Source organism: Populus alba, chromosome 1, assembly GCF_005239225.2.
Source record: "Populus alba chromosome 1, ASM523922v2, whole genome shotgun sequence".
In the NCBI taxonomy this organism is placed as follows: domain Eukaryota; kingdom Viridiplantae; phylum Streptophyta; class Magnoliopsida; order Malpighiales; family Salicaceae; genus Populus; species Populus alba.
The window spans coordinates 22,242,469-22,265,186 of record NC_133284.1 but is presented as its reverse complement, the minus strand read 5'-3'; the positions used below and the strand labels follow the sequence as shown (position 1 = coordinate 22,265,186).

Sequence of the window (22,718 nt, the reverse complement as noted above, 5' to 3'; positions counted from 1 at the left end):
CACAAAGAGGTTAATTGTATAAATTATAAATAACAAGACAACAACAACAACAACAACAATAATAATACTCAGTACGTGGCGTTGTTATACCTGAGAATAATCTAAAGATCGGGTCACAGGTTTCCAGCCTATATACTGATTTATGAAAAGATCAAAAGATATATATTATATAATATAAACAGAATGTAAATAATAATAATAATAACAATGATAATAATAATAATAACAGAAGATGAAGAAATTAATGAGAACTTTGAGATAAAAGATTAACGTAAGGATTAAACAATGATAAAAACAAATGTCAAGGTTAGAGGATCCACTTATGGTACTTCAAACAAGTATAATATAAACTCTTATTACTCAATTGGAAACCACACATAAAGGAGGTTCCAATCAGATTATAAATTGTTAACATGATTACATTAATTATCTTATTCGAATAAAGCTAATACTTGTAAATGTTGGCAGGCATTCATGATTATAACTTATGTTAACAACAAATCAAGTCCCTTTCATAGCTCAGGTGTCGGTTATACCATACAGTAATGGGCTATGAAAGTACCAAGTATTTGTTGTACCAAGTGTTATACAACATAAATCTAGATAAACCATTTAACAAGCAAAGTATTAAAAGTGAACAGATAACAAAATATAAAACATGTTAGTATCCAACGTTAAGGTCCATGTTAAGTTTATATTATACTTATTCTTACACATTAGTGTACCCTTTTCACCTTGACATAATTAACTTAGCTAAACATAATGAAAGAAAGAAACATAAATGAGCAAGACAAGAACATAAATGAGAAAGAAGTTAACTAGACAAAGGAAAGGAAATGAAGTGCATAAACTTGATATTAATGAAAGCAAGACATAAACAATACAAAGAGAGAAAGCAAGAGCATGATCTTGATCTGGAAACCAAGATGCCTCAATACATGGTAAAGTGCCTCCTTTTATAGGCCAAAAATTTGGAACTATTGATTTGTTGACTAATTGATGAGTGGGTGGCCACATCTTGACTAGATAACAATCCTTATCTTCTTGTCTGATCAAGACGTCATTGCTAACATCATAAATTTGCCCAGAATCCTCAAGAATGTTCTAGGAAATTGTCTCAGCTTTCCAACAAAAAAAAGATGAGGTCATTTGGACTTCTAGAACTCAAGATATGGGCTGAACACTAAATAGTGTTTGGGCTGCAGGACAGCTTCGGACTTCTTCGTTGTTCCTTCAATTTGGACTTCAAAACGACCTTTTCAAATCTTGGGCTCCTCATGAAAGTTGTAGGCTTTTGTCTTACCTTTCCATCCATATAAAGTGGACCTAAATCCGAAATCTAGAGCTCCAGATATGATCCAATTACCGAGCAATGTTCCGGTTTGGACTGCACCGACATCTCTTTTCTAAGTTTGGCCATCTCTTTGTCCTTTAACTTTTAATGCTTAAACTCATCAATCAATCCTTTTATTTATGTGATAGTCCTGCATTTAAAATGAGCATTTACCATAAATTAAGGTAACTTATAATATCAAACTTGTTATTATAAAACATGCTTTAGTTAAGGAGTTATTGATACTTTAAGTGCAAAATGATGATATAAAACCTTGATAAACATGCACTTTTAAGTACTAATCAGAGGCTCATTTGTCTTTTACACTACCGATTGCCCACAGTTCCTCCTATTTGGACTTAGGTAACCTTGGTTGTGTTTGTTTTAGTTCACCTGGTGATGTTGAATGTGGTGCATGGTTGTTGGACTTCAATGCCACTTACCATATGACATTTGATGCTAAAGATTTCACATAAATTCCTTACTAAGACATACCAATATCGACAATGTTAATGGTGTTATTTCCCCTATCATTGGCGCAGACACCGTGACCTTAACTCTAACTTTGCAGCTGCCTAATACTGTTACTTATTCCATCACTATCTCATAAACTCCTCTCTATAAGACAAGTGACTTCTAACCTTAATTGTATTGTGCTTATATATCCTGCCTTTTGTCTTATCCGGGACATTCTCACCAAGGAGATCATTAGGTGTGGTACTAAAAAAAGAGGTGATATTATATAGAAGACTTTAGTGTGGGTAGAGCACATCACAAGCAGCATTTTGTTGGTGTCAAAGAAAAGGAGATTTGGCTTTGGCACTATCACTTAGGACACTCGTCCTTCACCTACATGAGGCACTTGTTTCTGGATTTGTTTTCTCAATTGAAACATTTTGATTTTCAATGTGAAACTTGCATTTTAGCAAAAAGTCATAGGATTTCTTATCCTTTGCATCTGAATAAAAAGGATACTCCTTTCACCTTGATAGATTTTGATGTATGGGATTCTTTCCCAGTTAATATTGTGTCTAGGTTCAAATTGTTTGTGTTGTTTGTTGATGATTGTACCTGCATGAATTGGCTTTATTTGCTCAAACATAAAGATGAAGTTTTCGGTGTGTTTAAGTTATTTCATGTTATGGTAAACACATAATTTTCTACTAAGATTCAAGTGTTTCAATCGGACAATGGTGGTGAATATATTAATCACCAATTTTGTGATTATTTCGACCATCACAACATTGTTCATGAAACTTCATGTCCCCAAATTCCTCAGCAAAATGATATTGCATAGCAAGAAAATTCACATGTTCTTTAGATTACTCGAGCTCTTCTAATAAGTGTCTATGCTCCTTCTTAGTACTAGGCTGATGCAATTACTACTTATGTGCATCTCTTGAATTGACTGCCCTCTAAAGTGTTGGGGTTCCAAACACCATTACAAGCTCTTGCAGCATATACTCCCCTGCCTACGGTCTTGATGCTTCCACTCCGTGTGTTAGGGTGCGTTGCTTGCGTCCATCTCTATAAGAACCATTGGACTAAGCTAGACTTGTGTGCTCGTCAATGTTTATTTTTGGGGTATGCATTTCATCAAAAAGGCTATAGATGTTATGACCCCACCCAATTCTCCTTCATGAAAACCAAACTTTTTTTCCCACCCAATTCTCCTCTTCAGAGGGGCCTAGACAAGAAGAACCAAAATGGATGGAACTAGAATGGGCAGGCTTGTTCGAAGCACATATGGTATCGATGTGATCAATTTGTGTTCCTTAAGCTCCTGCACATCAAGTAGTTAATCATCAAGAAGTTAATCATGAAGCTATAGTTTATTTCCCCTCTATAGTACCCAAAGACCCTAACTCCTGAGAATGACCCTGAGGTAAGCTCTTTGAATGCTAATATAATAGAATCTCTTATTGGTTATGTATTACCTCATAGGTATAATCATGGCAAACCACCAAGTCGCTACTCACCAGACATTGAGGAAAGAAGATCACGATACCTCATTGCTAATTATGCATCCACAAAGGGGCTACCTGAACCTCTCAAAACCCTCATATATGATATCTATACTCATCATGTTCCAACAAGAATGGAGGAAGTCATGAAAGACCTGAAATGGATTCGATCCATTAGAGAAGAAATGGAAGCCTTAATGAAAAATAAGACATGGAACCTAGAACCATTACCGAGAGGAAAGACAATAGTGGGGTGCAAGTGGGTGTTCTCTATCAAATACAAAGCTGACGGATCTATAGAAAGGTACATGGCAAGACTTATGGCAACAAGTTATACACAAATATATGGTGTAGACTACCAAGAAACTCTCTTTAGTAGTTAAACTAAATATTGTCAGAGTGTTGCTACCCCTTATAACAAACTTAGATTAGTTACTACATCAATTTGGCGTGAAGAAGGCCTTTCTTCATAGTGATCTTGAAGCAGAGGTGTATATAGACATTCCTTTATACTACTTAATGACCACAGGAACTAATGAGGTGTGCAAGTTGTAGCAAGCTTTATATGGATTAAAGTAATCACCATGGGTGTGGTTTGGGAGATTTAGCTTGGCAATGAAAAAGTATGGTTTCAAACAAAGCAACTCATATCATACTTTATTTCTCAAAAGACAGCAAGGCAAGGTAACGGCTTGTCTATGTCGATGATATGATTATTATAGGAGATTATAGAGAAGAAATATCATGGCTCAAAGGGCAATTGGTTAGTGAATCTGAAATGAAAAATCTATAGATACAAGATTTCACAGTTTTACCGACGGAAATATTCCGTCAGTGTGTGATTACGAGTTCGTCGGTAATTTATTTACCGACGTCTTCACCGATGGAATATGTCCGTCAGCTTTCCTTTCGTCGGTAATTCCAAATTTTGTTGTTATATCGGTCGGAAACACAAAAAAAATCATTTGCCGATGGTTTTACAGACGACATTTTCCGATGGTTTTACTAATTATTTCAACATATTCAATTACTAATTCTAAGGTAAATTCAACATTAACAATAAATATTCAACAAATTATTCAATAATTATGCTAATACAACAATAAAAAATATTCAATAAATTTTTTAAAAAAAAAACTATAGACTTTAGGAATGAAATATGCTTACCTTAATAATGTGTTGAATTCAAGACTTTATCTACATTATAAAAATACACCAAAACATAAAACATAAAAAAAAAATAGCTAAAAAAAACCCTTAAAGTAAAATGAAACAGAGGAAACACATACCTTTTAATCTGATGAAAATTCACAAGAAAACTTGCTAGAGATTGTGGGTGAAAGCTATGAAGAATTGAGAGGAAAAAAATCAAAAGTTAAGGTGAAAAACAAAGGAGAAAAAAAATGAACTGAAAGGGAAGTCGCTGGGATTTATAGGGCAGTGTTACCGATGGATTCACTAACGGAAATAAAAAAATTATTATTATTTTAATTTATTCCATTAGTGAAGTGTAAAAAATCCGTCGATAATTTTTGAATTTCGCACCAACATTTTTAATTACCCTCTATATTTTTTGTGGTCCGTTAGTAATTCCGTCGGCAAGCTGACGCAGTCAGAGATGCATTTAATGCACCACCCTTTGGAATTCACACAGTCCGTCGGTAATTTTATCGGTAATATTGACCCGCTGACAACTTACCGACGGATGTGAATCTGTCGGTATTGTTGTCGGTGATTGTGGCATTTCAGGTAATTAGTTTCGAACTCTTTGTGAAATGCCGACGGATGTGACTCTGTCGGTATTGTTGTCGATGATTGTGGCATTTCAAGTAATTATTTTCGAACTCTCTATGAAATGCCGACAAACATGACTCCGCGGTAGTTTCGTCTGTGATTGTGGAATTTTAAGTAATTATTTTCGAACTCTTTGTGAAATGCCGACAGACGTGAATCTGTCAGTATTGTCGTCGGTGAATGTGGCATTTCAAGTAATTAGTTTCAAACTCTCTGTGAAATGCCGACGGATGTGAATCCGTCGGTATGGACGTTAGTAATTATTGCATTGTACAAGAAAGGTTGTATTTGTATTACCTATTTACCTTCCTGCAAAAACTTAAATGATAAATTGTTCATCGCACAAAACAATAACAACAATTCTTAAACAATAAATATTTCGTGTTACAAAATTTATCATCCATAATCTAAATTACATGAAAAAAGGGTTTTACACAAGGCTTCATTTTGATAGTTAGTCAGAATTTTCTTCTTCTTCATCATCAATTGAATAGTCATCACCTTCATCGCAATCTTCAATATGGATATCATCTTTTTCATCAACATTTGCTAGTCCACTAGAGCTCAAAACAACATTCAACTCTTCTGCGTCAACATCAATAAGACTATCATCGAAAACATGAAAATTTGAATTTTCTTCCAATTCAATCGAAGGAGCAACTTGATATGGTTCAACCAACTCACTAACTTGAAAGACTTCATCTCGAACACTTATGTCTTCGTTCTCATCTTGAACAACCTTGACACAACGCCGTGGTTTTGTTTTTAAAACGGACAACCAATCCACTCTTGATCGATCCTTTCTAAATGAAGGGGTGTATGTGTAATAAACTTGTTGACATTGCTTTGCGAAAACAAAGACATCGTTTATGTTGCGAAGTCTAGCTTTTAAGTTGATTTCGACTAGACCATAGTGCAGATTAACTCTGATTCCTCTGTCAGTCGTGTCATACCAATAGCATTTGAATAAAAACACTGTATTATGCTTGCTGCGATATTGCAATTCGGCGACCTCTTTTAATCTACCATAGTAGTCAACTTCTAACTCACTACTAGTGGATCCCTTAACACAAACACCGCTATTGTATGTCTTTCTTCCTTGTTCGTATTCTTTAGTATGAAAAACATATCCATTGACAAAATACTCATTGTAGCACTTAACTTTTCTTTCAGGCCCCAGGCTTAGTGAAGACAATCACTTAGGCGCACTCCTTCGCATTTGATAAACCTTGTATGTAATGTACATCAATAAACAGTAAATGAACGAGAATCTCGTAATGACATGCATACATACAGAAATTTTGCAAGTTAGAATGAGTTTGTGATAGTGCTTACATGTGTTCTGAACCACATGGCAAATTGTTCATCTTGTAATTGAAAGATCTAGGATTCGGTCAGCTGTGAATTATTAGAGAGCAAATATTGTCCATGTTGCCTACAAGTGATAATGAGTGTATGATATTACAATATATAATTAACAATATATTACTAACAAAGTTTAATTAGTATTACACATATATAAACTTACTGAATAAAAGGTCTCAACTCATCACAGTTAAATAGAACATAGTTGTGTGCTTGTTTGAACTCTATTTCCGACAAATATCTTCCTCTTATGACATTTTTAGGTGTAGGTCGTCCAGTATTGGAGAATATTGACAAGTTCCTATTGAAAGACACTTCATCGCCATCATCATGCCATGGAATGCGATTGATTCTCGTTCTCAGATGAGGTTCGAAATAGTACGAGATAAATGTTGAGATCTCCTCAACAATATAAGCCTCACATATCGAAGCTTCAGCATGCGCCTTGTTCTTAACCTTTTTCTTGAGATTAAACAAGTACATGCATTGAATAAATCAAGTATTTTCAATTAAGAAAAACATATAAAATACTTTTATATATGAATTACATTGCAACTGTAATATCTAACCGTTCAAATGGGTACATTGATCAATATTGGACCAGTCCTCCATCTTTTGCCTTGAACGATAGATGTATAGGGAGATGCTCCATTGAGTCAAAAAATGATGGAGGGAATATCATCTCAAGTTTGCATAGTGTCTCGACGATATTCGTTTGAAGCCTCTCAATGTGCTCAACATTCAACTTGCTGAAGCATATATCTCTAAAGAAATGACTAATCTCCGTGAGTACATCCCATATTCCCTTTGGCAACAAATCACAAAAAGCTAATGGGATGAGTGTTTGCATAAACACGTGGCAGTCATGACTCTACATTCCATACAATCTGCAGTCCTCTATATTAACCAGCCTTGATATGTTCGATGCATGTCTATCCGGAAAACGCGGACTCTTAAGCCATTTGTAGACTAGCAGTGGTGTGTTTTTCTCTAACACGAAGCTTGCTCTAGGTTTTGCGACCCGTGACTCATCATAAACCAACTCCATATTTTTACGGTTACAGTATAAAGCTATATCCAATTTAGCCTTGATGTTGTCCTTTGTCTTCCCCTTCACATCCATGACGGTGTTGAAAATGTTCTCAAACACATTCTTTTCGATGTGCATGATGTCAAGGTTATAGCGGAGCAGATTGGTCTTCCAATAAGGAAGCTCCCAAAAGATACTTCGCTTTACCTAATTATGGGTCAAACCAAAACCAAGAAACTTTTGCTTACCTGATTGAAGGCCAAACACAATGTCACCGTACTCTGATACAACATCATGCAATTCTTCACCAGAAAGACGCAGGGATGCAATATCTTTTTCAACTCTGCCAACAAAGAAATCTTGTATGTTATTTCTATACCTGTGATTAAGTGGCAAGAAGCGACGGTGACAATTAAAAAAATAAGCTTTACCTCTGTTTGCTAGCGTGAATGCCTTGTTGTTTTCCATGTAGTATGGACATGCTAGTTTCCCATGCATGCTCCAACCAGAAAGCATTCCATAAGCTGGAAAATCATTAATAGTCCACATCAAAGCTACCCTCATAAGAAAATTTTGTTTCCTCGATATATCATAAGTCAAAGCTCCGAATGACCACAACTGTGCCAACTCATCAATCAACGGTCAAAGACAAACATCTATCTTTCACCCCGGGCTACTTGGACTAGGTATGACAATAGATAAAAGCATGAACTTCAGCCTCATACACATTCCCGGTGGCAAGTTATAAACTGTGAGTATGACCGGCCACCAAGAATGAGCAATAAATGACCTAAATGAGTTGAATCTGTTTGTACACAACCCAAGACGCACATTCCTTGATTCAGCTGAAAAGTGAGGATGTACATTGTTAAAGAGTTTCCACACTTCACCGTCAGAAGGATGCACCATCACTCCATCAATCGCATCATGTGCTTGGTGTCATGTCATGTGCTCAGCAATCCTTGGTGACATGAATAACCTCTGCAGTCTAGGTGTGATCAGGTAGTATCTAAGTTTTTTATATGCCACTAGAGTCTTTCCCCTACTAGTTTTGGGTTTGTAACGGGAATGCCTGCATGTCATGCACTCAGTCATCTCAGCATTTCCAATGTAGTATAACATGCAGAAGTTAGGGAACATGTTAATTTTTTGGTATCCTAAACCGAGGGGTTTCATCATGGACTTCGTAGCATAGAAGTTCTCTTTCAGCCTATTCCCTTCAGGTAAAATGCTTCTCGCCCATTCAATAATTTTGTCATACCCGGCCTCACTCAACCCATGATCTGACTTGATGGTGAACACCTGTGCTACGGCCGATAATTTACTGTGGTTTGTGCAGCCATTCCATAATGGTTCGTCAGAATCATTCAACAAATCAAAAAACCTAGTTGTATCTACATTAGGTTCTTCTTCTACGATTGGACATTGATTGACATTACCTTGATTCATTCGTATTGCATCCATAACCATATTTCTGTAAGGATTAGTGTTGTCATTTGCCACTTCATGCACGTTGCTAGCACTAGAAGTTGACCCAACCACCGTTTCTCTCATTCTCCTCTTACTAACAAATATTTCGCCATGTGCATACCAACACTGGTAATTTTCCATAAACCCTTTGTGTAGAAGATGCATCATTACAACATCTGGATGCAAATACTTTTTATTTTGACACTTCCTGCATGGACACCTAATACCGCCTTCAGTAAAATTTCTAGGAATAGATGTTGCAAAATTAATAAAACCTTGAACCTCGTTACAATAATTCATCCTCCGCAATCCTTGGGGTAAATCTCGATACATCCATGAACGATCATTCATAACTTATACTGAACCTCTATAAAATTATGATGACATCATGTATTAATTAATTAAGTTAGGTAAATAAACTTGCAAAAATATTACTTTACCTCGAGATTATCTAACAAACCAATCACAGCTTCTCATAAATATTAAATATTCATTATGATTTATCAACGTCCATACAAATTAATATATATAAATTTATGAAAATTACCACTCTACAGTACCATTGATAAAACTTAAAACGGACCCATTAAGCAAGCTATTAATTATTTCAAAACAACACATGTAATTCGGTAATTCCATAAAGTTTTAACACTTTACAAACAAATACAATCTTATAAAATCTAAAACAAACCATAACATGTATAAAATTATACATTCATATACTATAAGTTTGTTTGAGAAATAACAATAAAACATGTACATCTACTAACAAAATACATATACTAAAAAAACAATAAAATTGACATTTAAATGTTAAAATTTAAAAAGATAGAATTACTTACAAAAAGTGATAAAATTCGTCGGTAAATCAGAACACGGATGTTGTGACCACAAAACTTCAAGAAATATAACTTGTTGTGCTGAGATGAGGGAGATTTTTGTTTGGGGGGGAGGGGGGGCTGGTTGTTTGCAGATGGGGAGACTTGGGATTAGGAAGAAGAAGGAGAAATAAGGGAGGAGAGGGTCGGAAGAGAGGGCATATATTAACTTTTTCCGACGGTTTCACCGACGGAATAATCCGTCGGTGAGTCTATCGGCTATTCTGATGGAAAAATCAACACGTCACCATACGGATCTGCTATTTCAAATCCCTCAGTGATTCTGTCGGCATTTTAAACAGTGAACCGGTCACGTCACTATACGGGGTTGCCATTTTGAATCCATCGGTGATTCCGTCGGTAAAAATCACCTGCCAAAACCTCCACGTCAGCGAACCGTTTTTTTTTTTAATTCTGAACTTTCCGTCTGTAATTTAGTCGGTAACTACCGATGGACACTTTCCGTCGGGTAGTTACCGACTGAATTACGGACGAAAAAAGTTCCGTCAGTAATTTTGACCTCAAATTACCGACAGAAATATTTCGTTGGTAAATTCGTTGCTATTAAGTAAATTTCTGGTAGTGCTAGGTAGGCTCAATTATTTTTTGGGAATCGAGATTGCCAGGTCAAATCAAAGCATTTTTTTATCCCAAAGAAAATATATCTTAGATGTATTATCTGAAGTTAGATTGTTGGAGTGCAAACTGGCAGATACCTTGATTGTCCAGAATCACAAGCTTCGGATTTATCTGGACTGGAAACTAGCTGATAAGGGGAGATATGATCAATGGTTAGTTGGTAAACTAATTTATTTATCTCATCCTCGTCCAAATATTACATATGTCACAAGTGTGATGAGTCAATTTATTCATTGTCCAAGTGAGGAACACATGGAGGTTGTAACTCGGTTACTGAAATTCTTGATGTCATCTCTGGGGAAAGAGCTCATGCTTTCTAAGAATGATCATTTGAAAGTTGAAGGCTATACAGACTCAGATTGGGTCGAAAACATCTTAGATAGGAAATCGACATTAAGGTATTTCACATTTGTTAGTGGAAACCTTGTGACATAAAGGAGTAAGAAGCAAAATGTGGTGGCACTCTCTAGTGCTGCTGAAGCAGAATTATGAGGGATGGACAAAGATTTGTGTGAACTTTTTTAGTTGAAAAGGTTGTTAACCAAAATTGGTTGCTCCCATATTATAAATAAGTTTTTTATATGATTATAAAGATGCCAAAAATATTTCTCATGATCCGATTCAATATAACAGAGCTAAACATGAAGATAGAGCGGTACTTCATCAAATATAACCATGAGACTAAGATAATTCAATTCTCATTTGTTAAATCTAAATATCATTTATCAGATATAGTTATCAAAAAAATCGTGTCAGCAAAGAATTCTACTACTCACTAATCAAGTTATGCATAAGGGATCCATGTGCATTAACCTGAAGAAAAGTGTTAGCATGAGTTGTAATATATGGATAGAGGAGAGGAATTATACGAAGTGGGATGGAAAGAAAATATATATATATATATCGGAACACCACGGGCTATGTAAAGTATGACGAATAATATAAGAGTAAATATGTTGACATACTTGATAGAGGAACACCACAGGCTGCACTGTTGCCACTGGTGAAGTCTGCTCACTGGTTGTATCCAAGGACTGCTATCAGGACTAAAGCTAACGGTGGAGATGAGAGACGCTTCCTGGTGTGGAGGTTAGTACGGTGGGGGATGGTGGTTCTCACGGTGCAAAGAAAGAGATGTTGCCGCAGCAGGTGACTGTGTTGTTGGAGTTCACGGTTGCTGTGTGAGGTGACTGGTAGCAAAACTACCTACGGTGGTTGATCTTGGAGGATCTGGTGCTGGGGTGGAGACTGACCATGGTGAGGAGCTGCTGGTGTGGAGAAGGTATTGCTGCTGCTGCTGTGACTGGAAGGTAGAGCCTCTTACTGCTGGAAGAGTAAACTGCTGCTCATGGTTGGAACCAGAAGCTTTTGTGACTGAGAGGAAACTCTTGCTGCTGGAAGGAGGGTGAAGTTGTTGGTCACAGTCTGAGGAGAAGCAAACTCTATTACTGCTACTGAAAGGAAGCTACTGATGGAAAGCAGTCTCTGCTACCGGAAGGAGGATGAAGCTAGCCACGATGACTGAGAAGAGATGCTGGTGAAGCTAGTCACTGTGGCTGAAGGTTGATGCAGAGGAGATATCACAGTGCTGGATGTTGAAGAGCTGACTGCTAATTTTCCTCTGGTTTTTCCTTCAACCTTTTTCTACAAAGAGAGGTCAGGTTTTTTGTGGTGTCTTTTTTCTGTTGGAATCTTATTATTGGAGAGAGGGTGTTTTTTATTCCTTTCTTTTTTCAAAAAGTGAGTGCTGGACAGCGTGTGCTTGCTGCCCCCCTGATATCTCCCCCTAACCTATTTATAGGTAAAATGATGTTTTTTTTCCTTTCAATATTGCTTCGTTTCCGAGAAACTTGGTGACTAAAACAATTTAAAACTATTTTGGTTTTTTTTTATTTTTGTTTGTTTTCAAATAATCTTCCATTTTGATATTTTTAAAGAAAAAAACAGCGTTATCATTAATTTAATAAAATAATAAACAATAAATTTAAAATGAATTTGTTAAAAGCTAAATGCGTTTCTTAATTAAATTTCTTTTGAAAATACATTAAAAATAATTAAAATACATCAAAAATATATTTTTTGAATTTTTTGTTGTTTTTTATTATTTTAAATTTTTTTAAAACTATTGATAAAATTTATTCTTTTATTTTGATATTAAAAAAAAACAAGACAAGAAGAATAAACCATGATTTTAAAATTAGCATGTTAAAAATAAATTTTTAAATTATTTTAAAAACAAAATTAAATAAAATGATGTAAATATATTAAAAATATATATTTTTGAATGTTTTACTATTTTGAATTTCTTTGAGAATCATTAATAAAAAAAATAGATAATGACATTAGAAAAAAAATTGTTGTAATTTGTTTAAATTAACACTTATATTGGTAGATAATTATCATACTATCAGATAAAAAATCTTTTGATAGATTGTTGATTTCTTGGTTAATATGCTATAAATTCTTTATTAATTTTTTAATAATAAAAAGCTAAAATTAAAAGCTTAATTTCAAGTGAAAATAGAGAACAATCTTATTTATCAAACAAAATATAAAATTTTAAACTTAACCCTAACAAGTTTAGAATAATATCAAAAATATAAACTAGAAAAGAATGTAAATAAAATAATAGATACATAAAACAATAAATATATATATATATATATAATGTGTGATAAGTAGAAAAAAATGATAAATAACATACAAATATGAATAAGTTTTAGAAATAAATTGTGTATATGTGACTCATTTGTTTCTAGCTATTAGATAACCTATTTATAATATTATTATGAAGATGAAATTTTATATAAACATATAATTATAATCTCATACAAATTATTTGAAAACTTAATAATGAATAATTATTGTTTTTAATTGTTCGGATGATTTATTTGTTATATAAACAATATGAAAGTAAATATATTTACATGATATTAGCTAGAAATATCTTAAGTTTTGATTTTAATATAAATATAGTAAGATTTATTTATATATGTATATGTGTGTAAATAAAAAGACTTTGGTCGGCCTCTCTTCCCATTTGAAGTATGGAAGGTTGGGGGAAGAATTGTGAGATTTTATTGGGCTTAGAGGAGCTAAATTGTAAAACACATTATGAAGAGGACTACTTTGTAATATTCGTAAAATAAATTTCACATTTCTTTAAAAGGTCACGCACACACAAGGAGCACAAACAAAGTTTCCCCAGAACTCTCTCTCTCTCTCTCTCTCTCTCTCTCTCTGCATTGTCAAAGCTTCGATCTTTTGATACAAATTATACTCATGTCTTACTCCGATAATAACTCGGACCCGAATCAACCCAAACCGGGTACCCGTCTCTACAACCCCTATCAGGATCTCCACTTACCCTCCCAAACACTCTACCATCTCCCCACCTCGCCCGAATATCTCTTTACCGAGGAATCCCTCCACCAACGCCGCTCTTGGGGCGAAAACCTTACCTTCTACACCGGCTCCGCCTACCTCTCCGCTTCCATTGCTGGCGGCGGCGCCGGGTTCTTCTCTGCATTCCGATCCTTCGAGCCCACCGATACCCTCAAGCTTAAGGTCAACAGGATCCTCAACTCCTCCGGTCATTCAGGTCGGGTCTGGGGTAACCGGGTCGGAGTTGTGGGTTTGATTTACGCCGGGATGGAGAGTGGCATCGTAGCGATCACCGATAGGGACGATGTGTGGAGTAGCGTGGCTGCTGGGCTCGGAACTGGGGCGGTTTGTAGAGCGGCCAGGGGGTTTAGGTCGGCGGCGGTGGCAGGTGCGCTTGGTGGGTTGGCGGCTGGTGCGGTGGTGGCTGGGAAGCAGGCGTTGAAGAGGTATGCAATGATTTGAAGGAAAGAGTGAGTGAGAGAGAGAGAGAGAGACCAAATTGAAAAAAATGATAAAAAGTGAGTTTTTAGTTTTTTTACTATTATTATTGGAGTTGTATTTGTTTCATTTTTTATAATGAATCTGTTGTTAGTGATTACAATGATAAAAAAAAAAAAAAGACTTGTTGGAATCAAATAATTCAAAGTAATTTGTTAGCATAAGCATGCTGAAGAATGAAACTGATGCAACTGGTTCGAAGATGAATATCATGCTATCTTTCTTGTATCTATGGAATGATTGGATGTTTCTGTTTTAGATACTTCGCAATTCCTTAGTCACGTTGTCTCTTGTGGATTGAATAGAATGGTGGCTTTTCTGCCGGATGAGATTTAGATCACGAGGAGGATGATTTTCTTGTTTCCTCTATCAATATGGTATTTGCACTTACTTTTTATATTTATAGGGGTAATTAGTTTCATCTGAAAGCATTAGAAATAGCGTCGAATGATGACATGATGGCTGAGCCCTACCTATTCTTTTGGTGTTCTAATTTTCGAAATTGTTGCTCCTCCAGCTATCTCCAATTTGCCATTAAAGAATCCTCTTCATCCTTTCTCACTAAACTAAGCTAGAATCTGGATTCAAGTTCGTAAGTGTGCTAGCATTGTTGACTCTGATGATTGTATGATTGGGTTCTGGAAAGAAATGTGATTAGTTTGTCCATGGATTTGAGGAATATTGACAGATTTGCTCCTTCGTTTGATTGTTGGTGTTTGAATTTGTGTCAGCTTCTCCACTAAGAATTGCTTGGGTTTTTGGATGTGGATTCTGGTTAAATGTCTTATCAATCTCATTCTGTTCTAGTTGTTGTTATTTAAGCTATCAACCTGAAGCTAGATGTATTCAATGTCTGCTTATTGTGTGGGAAACCCGGGAAGATTGAATCATGCCTTCAACATTTGTTCATTTATCAGTGACCTGATAGATAATGTAGTACTTTTCTTCCATCGCTAATCTACTATTGATGGAAATAAGGATTTCAATGTTACTACAGCGACTAAAGAGGAAGCATCCTTAAACTGTGAGCACCAAAGCTGTTCTTTCCCGTGTAATATCTCCCTGTTTATTCACCCTAAAAAGAATGTGGTCTGGTAATATAGGCAAAATCCTGTTAATATCGGCTAAATCATTGAATGCTTTGTGACAAAATGACTTCGACATGAACAGAGATGTAGTTTGGATAAGAATGCTCTTATTGCCTGGCTTTGTGGTGATGGTTTGGATTTTGAAATACTGTATGTCAGGAAAGGTTGTATTAAAACCATATGGCTCCACCAAAATTGATCATGATGTTGATAATTTCTGGTAGAGGTTTGTTGTTTCTTTCGTTATTTTCTGCATCAATTTTCCCTGCAGACTATAGAGGTGGCAATATTCCCATGGATTTATTTATTTTGTGTTGGGGCGGAGCCAAATGGATCTCTGCATCAATCTTCCCTGGAGACTTTGTTTCTTTTTAGCAGTCTGCTGTAGCATTCATTGCAACCTGTATCTGGATCAATTGCTGTATGCATGGATTGTGCTCCATAACTGACATGCTTTTCATCATTTGTGAATGGAATCAGGATCCCATTGCTGATGCATGTTAGGCTAACAATGGGCAACCCGCCGTGATGTTCTCTAGGAATGCGTCATGATAAGAAATGAAAACATAAAACAATCAGGAATTTTGTAAGAAATGTGAACAGGTAGTGTGTGGAATGAGTCGCCATCTCTTTCACACAATACAGTGCTGCACATGTGGGAGTAACGAGTAGCTGCTTCTTATTTATATTTATAGCTTGTGCTGATTTTTAAAATGTTTTTTACTTTAAAATATATGAAAATAAAATTTTTTTTATTTTTAAAAATTTATTTCTAATACTAGAAATTAAAATAATCTAAAAACACTAAAAAATTTTAATTTTAAACAGAAAAAAATTAAAAGAAATTAAAAAAAATTTATAAGTATTTTCTGTCTTGTGAAAGACAGGAAACTGGGGAGAGGCCACTTTTAACTTAAATTGAAACACGGGCCTTGTGAATCCGGGGAGCTTGGTTACCCGTGGAAATGAAGGCTTCTTATGGAATGAGAGCTTTACATGTACTAGTTTGTATAACATGGATGCTTGGTAAGTTCCTAAGCGAAACAGATTTGTTTGTGCACAAGGTTGAGATGGATAATATCCCAGCTAAAATCATTGGAGTAAACATGAAAGCATTCATTTCCATGGGAATTACAAGTTGGTGACTTTAGTGTCCTGATGGGCAAATCTCGCTTCCAGACTTGGGGAGAAGCAAATTACGATTTCTGAACTGGAAACAAGGAAATTTCACTTGGTGCTGAAATGAGCTCGTCCAAATCCATGATAAGGAAGAGTTGTCAAACTGGATTCCGGGAGACATTTCACCTTGAATGGGTTAAAAGAATGCCGTGCAAAGCCATGCGTTATCAGAATTACAAGGAGTCGGAACCTGAAAGGAAATGCAGGGCAACAGCATACTGCCATCAGCTCCCGGGTTAGAAGAAAAGGAACACAGAAAACTAGTCATGCTCGTTTTACTACATGTCCATCCACAGGATCGAGCTTCGTTCAACGAGGAACATGAGTAGCACCAACTAGATCATTGAATCATTCATCTATTTAAATGTTAAATTTTAGGGGGGGGGGGTCTTGCATTGCCCGCAAAAAGGGGGTTATTACCCTCTGCGAGGGCAAGAATTGAGTTTGGAGTTCAAGCCTCAATGCCCCACTTATTCGGTTGTTCCACCAAATTTTGTTGCTATAAAGAGTTTCCTGGTGATACATAAACGCCAAACAAATAGAACTCAGCAATGACAATTGGGATTGCATCAAGTACCTCTGGTGTTAATCACAGCCAAAAAAGAGATGACTACTGAAAGAAACGATGAGAGCAGCCACCGAGTGATCTACAGCAACATTGACTCGGGATTCTCAATGTAGCCTTTGAAAGCTTTTAGCCATTCAGCACCGATTGCACCTGAACAGGACCAGTGGAATCAACAGGGTTATATCTCATCATAATTCTCAAAGATGATGTTGAAAAATGCTAAAGATGTTTGTATGACTAAGGAAGTCAACAAAAGTGCATACCATCTATAACACGATGATCACAGCTTAGTGTCACTGACATGAAGGAAGCGAATTTGAAATCATCGTGACCGGAACCAGGGATGACCCTCTTCTCAGCTGCTCAAGGAAAAAGTCAGTGAATTTGGTCTGGAAGTTGTAATTAAATGCCTATAATTTGATCTGGAAGTAGTAATTAAGTGCCTTTCTTACCAGAGCCAACCGCTAGAATGCCTGATTGAGGAGGATTAATGATCGCACAAAATTGTCTGATGCCAAAGGGCCCTCCCAGGTTAGAAACAGTAAATGTGCCTCCCTGAAAAAGGAAAAACACACATGCATAAGCAGTTCATGTGCGATAACCATCCACTAGCAAACTGAACCAAAATCCTGACCTCATAATCTTCTGGTTTCAAGCTATTCTCTTTAGCTTTCTGGGCCAAATTCTTCACGTCGTCAGAAATCTTGGACAGGCCTTTCTTGTCTGCATCCTGCAGATTTTACAGCTTCAGTTCTGGTCACATGCCCGATACCTAGAACAAAATCATGAAACTTTTTGCAAAACATAAACGACTTTGGACAATTACGCACCTTAATAACTGGAACATATAGTCCATTATCTGTCTGTACTGCTCCATTGATATTAACATTATTATACCTGAATTAGAAGAAAAAAGAAATGTCATATTAAATGAGGTATCACAGATTAATCATCAATCTTAAAGAGTATATTAGCCTGTTCTTACTGGCGGATACAGTTATCAGTCCATGAACTATTGCACTGGGGAACTTTCCGCAGAGCCAAAGCAGCAGCCTGTAGTTACAGTGACATGGAATTATTCTCTAACAAAAATTTCAAAACAAGCACAACCAATTAAGATTTTAAAGTCCACAATGATAACAGCATGTGCCAAGGTGATAGTTCAGAAGGGGAAAAACATTGATGCTGTTTTTCACTTCGAAGAATTTCAGGATAATCTCCAATGTGAAGTGTTGGTGCCTTGTAGTTTTAATAAATTGTGTCCTGTCAACAGGCCAGCCAATACAAGGACCAAAGCCATCCATCAGTTTTAGTAGCAGAGTTCACTGTCAAAGATGAATTGATCTTTTTAAAAGGAAAACCACACTAAAAGGGGAAGCATCAATATTCCATGACAAGCAACACAGCTAGAATTGAAAACAAACAGTGCGGGACCCTACAGTTTCAACTTCACAGAGAACTTCACCAGGTGAAACTTTGTCACCCTCCTTCTTCAACCGCCTTGCTATATTACCCTGAAATTTCAGAAAGAATCACTTAGCAGACCAAGCCTGCATTGTTTTCCTATAAGATGAAGAAAGCTGCATGCCTCTGTCATTGTGGGTGAGAGCGAAGGCATTCCAATCTCTTGGTAGGGAGGAAGACCTGAACAAATTTAAAAAATAACCTTAAAGTCAGTTAAGCTAGAAACACATGATGACTATTTAATAACCAGAAAAGCAATTTCCATCTTAACCCATATTTCAGAATACCAGATTTTGAGGCATTTAACTTTCACGCACAAAGAAGTAAAAGTAAATTTATTCATGTTCCTTTATAGTCTCCAGTTCAAGTCTAGGAAATGAGAGCATTTTGTTTCTTCAATAAATTCATGTTGTTTAAAATCAAATTAAATAAACAGACATAACAATTTCCACATTGAGCCACACAAAATTTTTACACTGTTTCTCCACATCTGAGTTTTGTTTTCCACTCCTAAAAAACTTCCTCCACAAATATTCAATAACCATTATTATTGAAATGAGAGCATTTTGTTTCTTCAATAAATTCATGTTGTTTAAAATCAAATTAAATAAACAGACATAACAACTTCCACATTGAGCCACACAAAATTTTTACACTGTTTCTCCGCATCTGAATTCTATTTTCCACTCCTAACAAACTTCCTCCACAAATATTCAATAACCATTATTATCTAAAACCAATGACAGATGAACCACATACATAGCATGTCCCCTGCTCTTGGCAATTCAGTAAAAGAAGAATTTCAACAGAGGATAACCCAATGCAAGGCACATGTGATTTTGCATATATTTGACTAGATGAAAATCCTGAATCAGATGAAAATCCTCTCTTCCAGTGTACCTGTGAGCTGATAATGGAAAAGAAGAGAATCAGGTAATAGGAAATTACTTCGACATTCCTACACTTGGGAGAAGACATCAATCTTTTTAGTCCTTTTAGTTGTGTCACAAGTCTAGGTGCTCCATTGCTTCATCAAGGTTTTTATTTTCAAAAATTCTATTGCATATCAATTCCACCATTTGTCTATCTGTAGCTGTTAACCCTTCATAAAAATATGAAACCAATCTCTATGTTTCAAAACTATGATGAGCGTAAGTATTAAGTAAATCTCGATACTTATCCCAACATTGATAAAATATTTCACTTGGTTTTTGAGTGAAAGTGGTGATTTTTCTTTTGAAAGAGTTTTTTTTGTGAGATGGAAAAAACTTCTTCAAAAATTATTGTTGCATTTCATCACAAGCACGAATGGATCCTGACCTAAGATTTTGTAGCCATGTTTTAGCTTTATCTTTTAATGAAAAAAGAAAAAAGCTTTAATCTCATGGTATTCATGCTACAATTTAAATCATTATAGGTGTTACAGACTTCATCAAATTCTCTCAAATGCAAATATGGATTTTCTAGATCTAAGCCATGAAAAGAAGGTAAAAGTTGAATCATGCCTAGCTTAAAATTGAAATGAGATGCATCAGGAGGGAAAACTATACATGAGGGTGCAGTTGTTCTTGTAGGATTCATGTGGTCTCTAACATGACTAAAAGATTGATGTCTTATCCCAAGTGCAGGAGTGTCAAAATAATAAATAACTTAGCAAGATCGGGGTCGAACCACATAGAGGTTAACTATATAATAATAATAATAATAATAAGTTAAAGAGGACTTTGAGATGTAAGATTAATGCCTCCATGAACAAGCATTGAAATCCATATTGAGTTTATATTATACTTATCCTAACACCATTAGTGAAACCTTTTCACCTTGACATAATGAACTTAACTAAACATAATGAAGAAGAGAAACATAGATAAACAAGATAAGAAAATAATTATATAAGTATAGTAAATGAATTGAAAAGCATAAACAAAAGATTAAGGAACATATAACATGGAATAAAACTTGAACATTACAAAATACAAATAAAGAGAGCAAGAGCAAGATCTTGATCTAAACAACCAAGATGCCTAAATGCATGACAAATGCCTCCTTTTATAGGCTAAAATTTGGAACTATTGATTTGATGACTAATTGTTGAGTGGGTGGCCACATCTTGACTTGGTGACAATCATCATCTTCTAGTTTGAATAAAACGTCATTGCTAATAACATAATTCGAACAGATTTTTGTCATGAAAGTTCTAGGAAATTGTCTCAGCTTTCTAACAAAAAAAAAGAATCGGTGCATTTGGACTTCTAGAACTCAAGATATGGGATGAACACTGAACAATGTTTGGGCTGCAAAACAGATTTAGACTTCTCCGTTATTGCTACAATTTGAACTTGAAAAGGCCTTTTTGAATCTTGGACTCCGCATGAAAGTTTTAGGCCTATGTCTTAGCTTTCCATTCATATAGAGCAGACTTAAATCTAAGTTCTACAGCTCCAATTATGATCCAATAATCGAATGGTGTTTTAGTTTGAATTGAACCAGCATCTCTTTTCTAAGTTTAGTTTTCTCAATTTCAGTAATTAAACTCATCAATCAATCCCTTGATTTATGTGATAGGCTTGCATTTAAGATGAACATTTACCATAAATTAAAGGTATCTTATATTGTTAGATATGTTATTATAAAACATGCTTAAGCTAAGAAGTTATTAATACTTCAAGTGCAAAATGATGATATAAAACCCTGATAAAAATACACTTTTAAATACTAATCACAGCCCAATTCAAAAGGCCATCGCACACAGTCACAACCTAAAATAGTGTTGTCTTTTTTGGTGCCCAACCCAAGGTTGGGCCATGGCATGCCCGCGCCCAACTCCAAGTTAGGTAAGGGTACATCCACGCCCAACCCCACGTTAGGCCCGGATGTGACCGCGTCCAACTCTACGTTGGACCTGAACACATCCACGCCTAGCCTCACGTTGAGCCCTGATGCGAATGGATCCACCTCTATGTTGGATCTGGACACGTCTACGTCTAGCCTCACGTTGGCCCCGGACACGACTGCGTCCACCTCTATGTTGGACCTAGACGCATCCATTTCTAGCCTCGCGTTGGGCCAGGACACGACTGTGTCCACCTCTATATTGGACCTGGACGTGTCCATGCCCAAACCCAGGTTGGGCCGGGATGTGACCACATCTAACCCCACATTGGACCTGGATACGTTCGCGCCTTGTTTTCTACTAGGCTTTGGGCATGAATTGCACAAATCGGGTGTGAAATTGAAGGGTCACTCTACACTAACCCTCTCATACGCTAAGCCTGAATTAATAATCATGATGCCCATTATAATCCCATTAAATACAAACATGATGTCCATACTTATATTAATTAGATGTGATGGTACGATGAGTAAGATAATATTATCTTACTCATACAAGATTATTTTTCTACCCTCTCACGTTGCATAAAGTAGTGAAAATCAAGTGATATAAAAGAATGGAAAAAAAGGGAGGAAAGAGAGGTATCTTCACCTCACCCTTAGATCTTCTTCTCTAACCCTTTTTATACATTTATAAAAGCTCTTTACTATCTCCATTAATGTCGTTTTCACACAAATATTCCTGGTACTGACTTGATCTTCGGAGGGTCCCATATCAACACCCCCCAAGGGACTTTGTGCAGGCATTTATTCTAGAAGAGTTGATATGCCCCTAGAGAAAATTTTGCCCAAGGAAAAGCCTACGTGGTCTTGAAGTAGAGCACATTGAATTCATCATAAATGATGTAGGGAGATTTCTAGGAACAATTCATCCTAGAACATTCCTTGTGATTTTTATAGCCTTATTAGTTGGCGCCGTTCATGGGAATTAGATAAAAAGCTAATTACTTCTCCAGCAAGAAGGTAAGCTTCGGCGTGCGGTTCTACCTAGTGCACCACCATGGCTGATCCATACACACCAGGGCATAACACGGACGCACACATTGCTGATGGACAAAAAAGCTCATTACTTCTCTAGCAATTAGGTAAGCTTCGACATGTGGTTCTACCTAGTGCACCATCATGGCTGATCTATACATATCAGGGCATATCACAGACCCACACATTGCTGT

At 36.1% G+C, this 22,718-nt stretch overlaps 1 protein-coding gene and 1 long non-coding RNA gene across 2 annotated transcripts; one reads left to right on the top strand and one right to left on the bottom strand.

Annotated features, from left to right (window-relative positions):
- Window positions 1-6,224: 6,224 nt before the first annotated feature.
- LOC140956044 (uncharacterized) lies at window positions 6,225-12,224 on the bottom strand. Its single transcript, XR_012170990.1, has 2 exons — window positions 11,439-12,224; window positions 6,225-6,489 (listed from the first exon to the last, which is right to left on the bottom strand). It is a non-coding gene; the product is annotated as an uncharacterized lncRNA (long non-coding RNA).
- A 1,450-nt stretch (window positions 12,225-13,674) lies between these two features.
- On the top strand, window positions 13,675-16,208 carry LOC118040922 (mitochondrial import inner membrane translocase subunit TIM23-1). Its single transcript, XM_035047998.1, has 2 exons — window positions 13,675-14,375; window positions 15,924-16,208. The coding sequence occupies exon 1, from the start codon at window positions 13,756-13,758 to the stop codon at window positions 14,317-14,319; it is 564 nt and encodes a 187-aa protein (XP_034903889.1). The 5' UTR covers window positions 13,675-13,755; the 3' UTR covers window positions 14,320-14,375; window positions 15,924-16,208.
- The last annotated feature ends 6,510 nt before the right edge of the window (window positions 16,209-22,718 follow it).

Bases quoted from the DNA above. Each gene is read 5' to 3' on its own strand.
- LOC118040922 (XM_035047998.1), top strand. From the start codon at position 13,756: ATGTCTTACTCCGATAATAACTCGGACCCGAATCAACCCAAACCGGGT.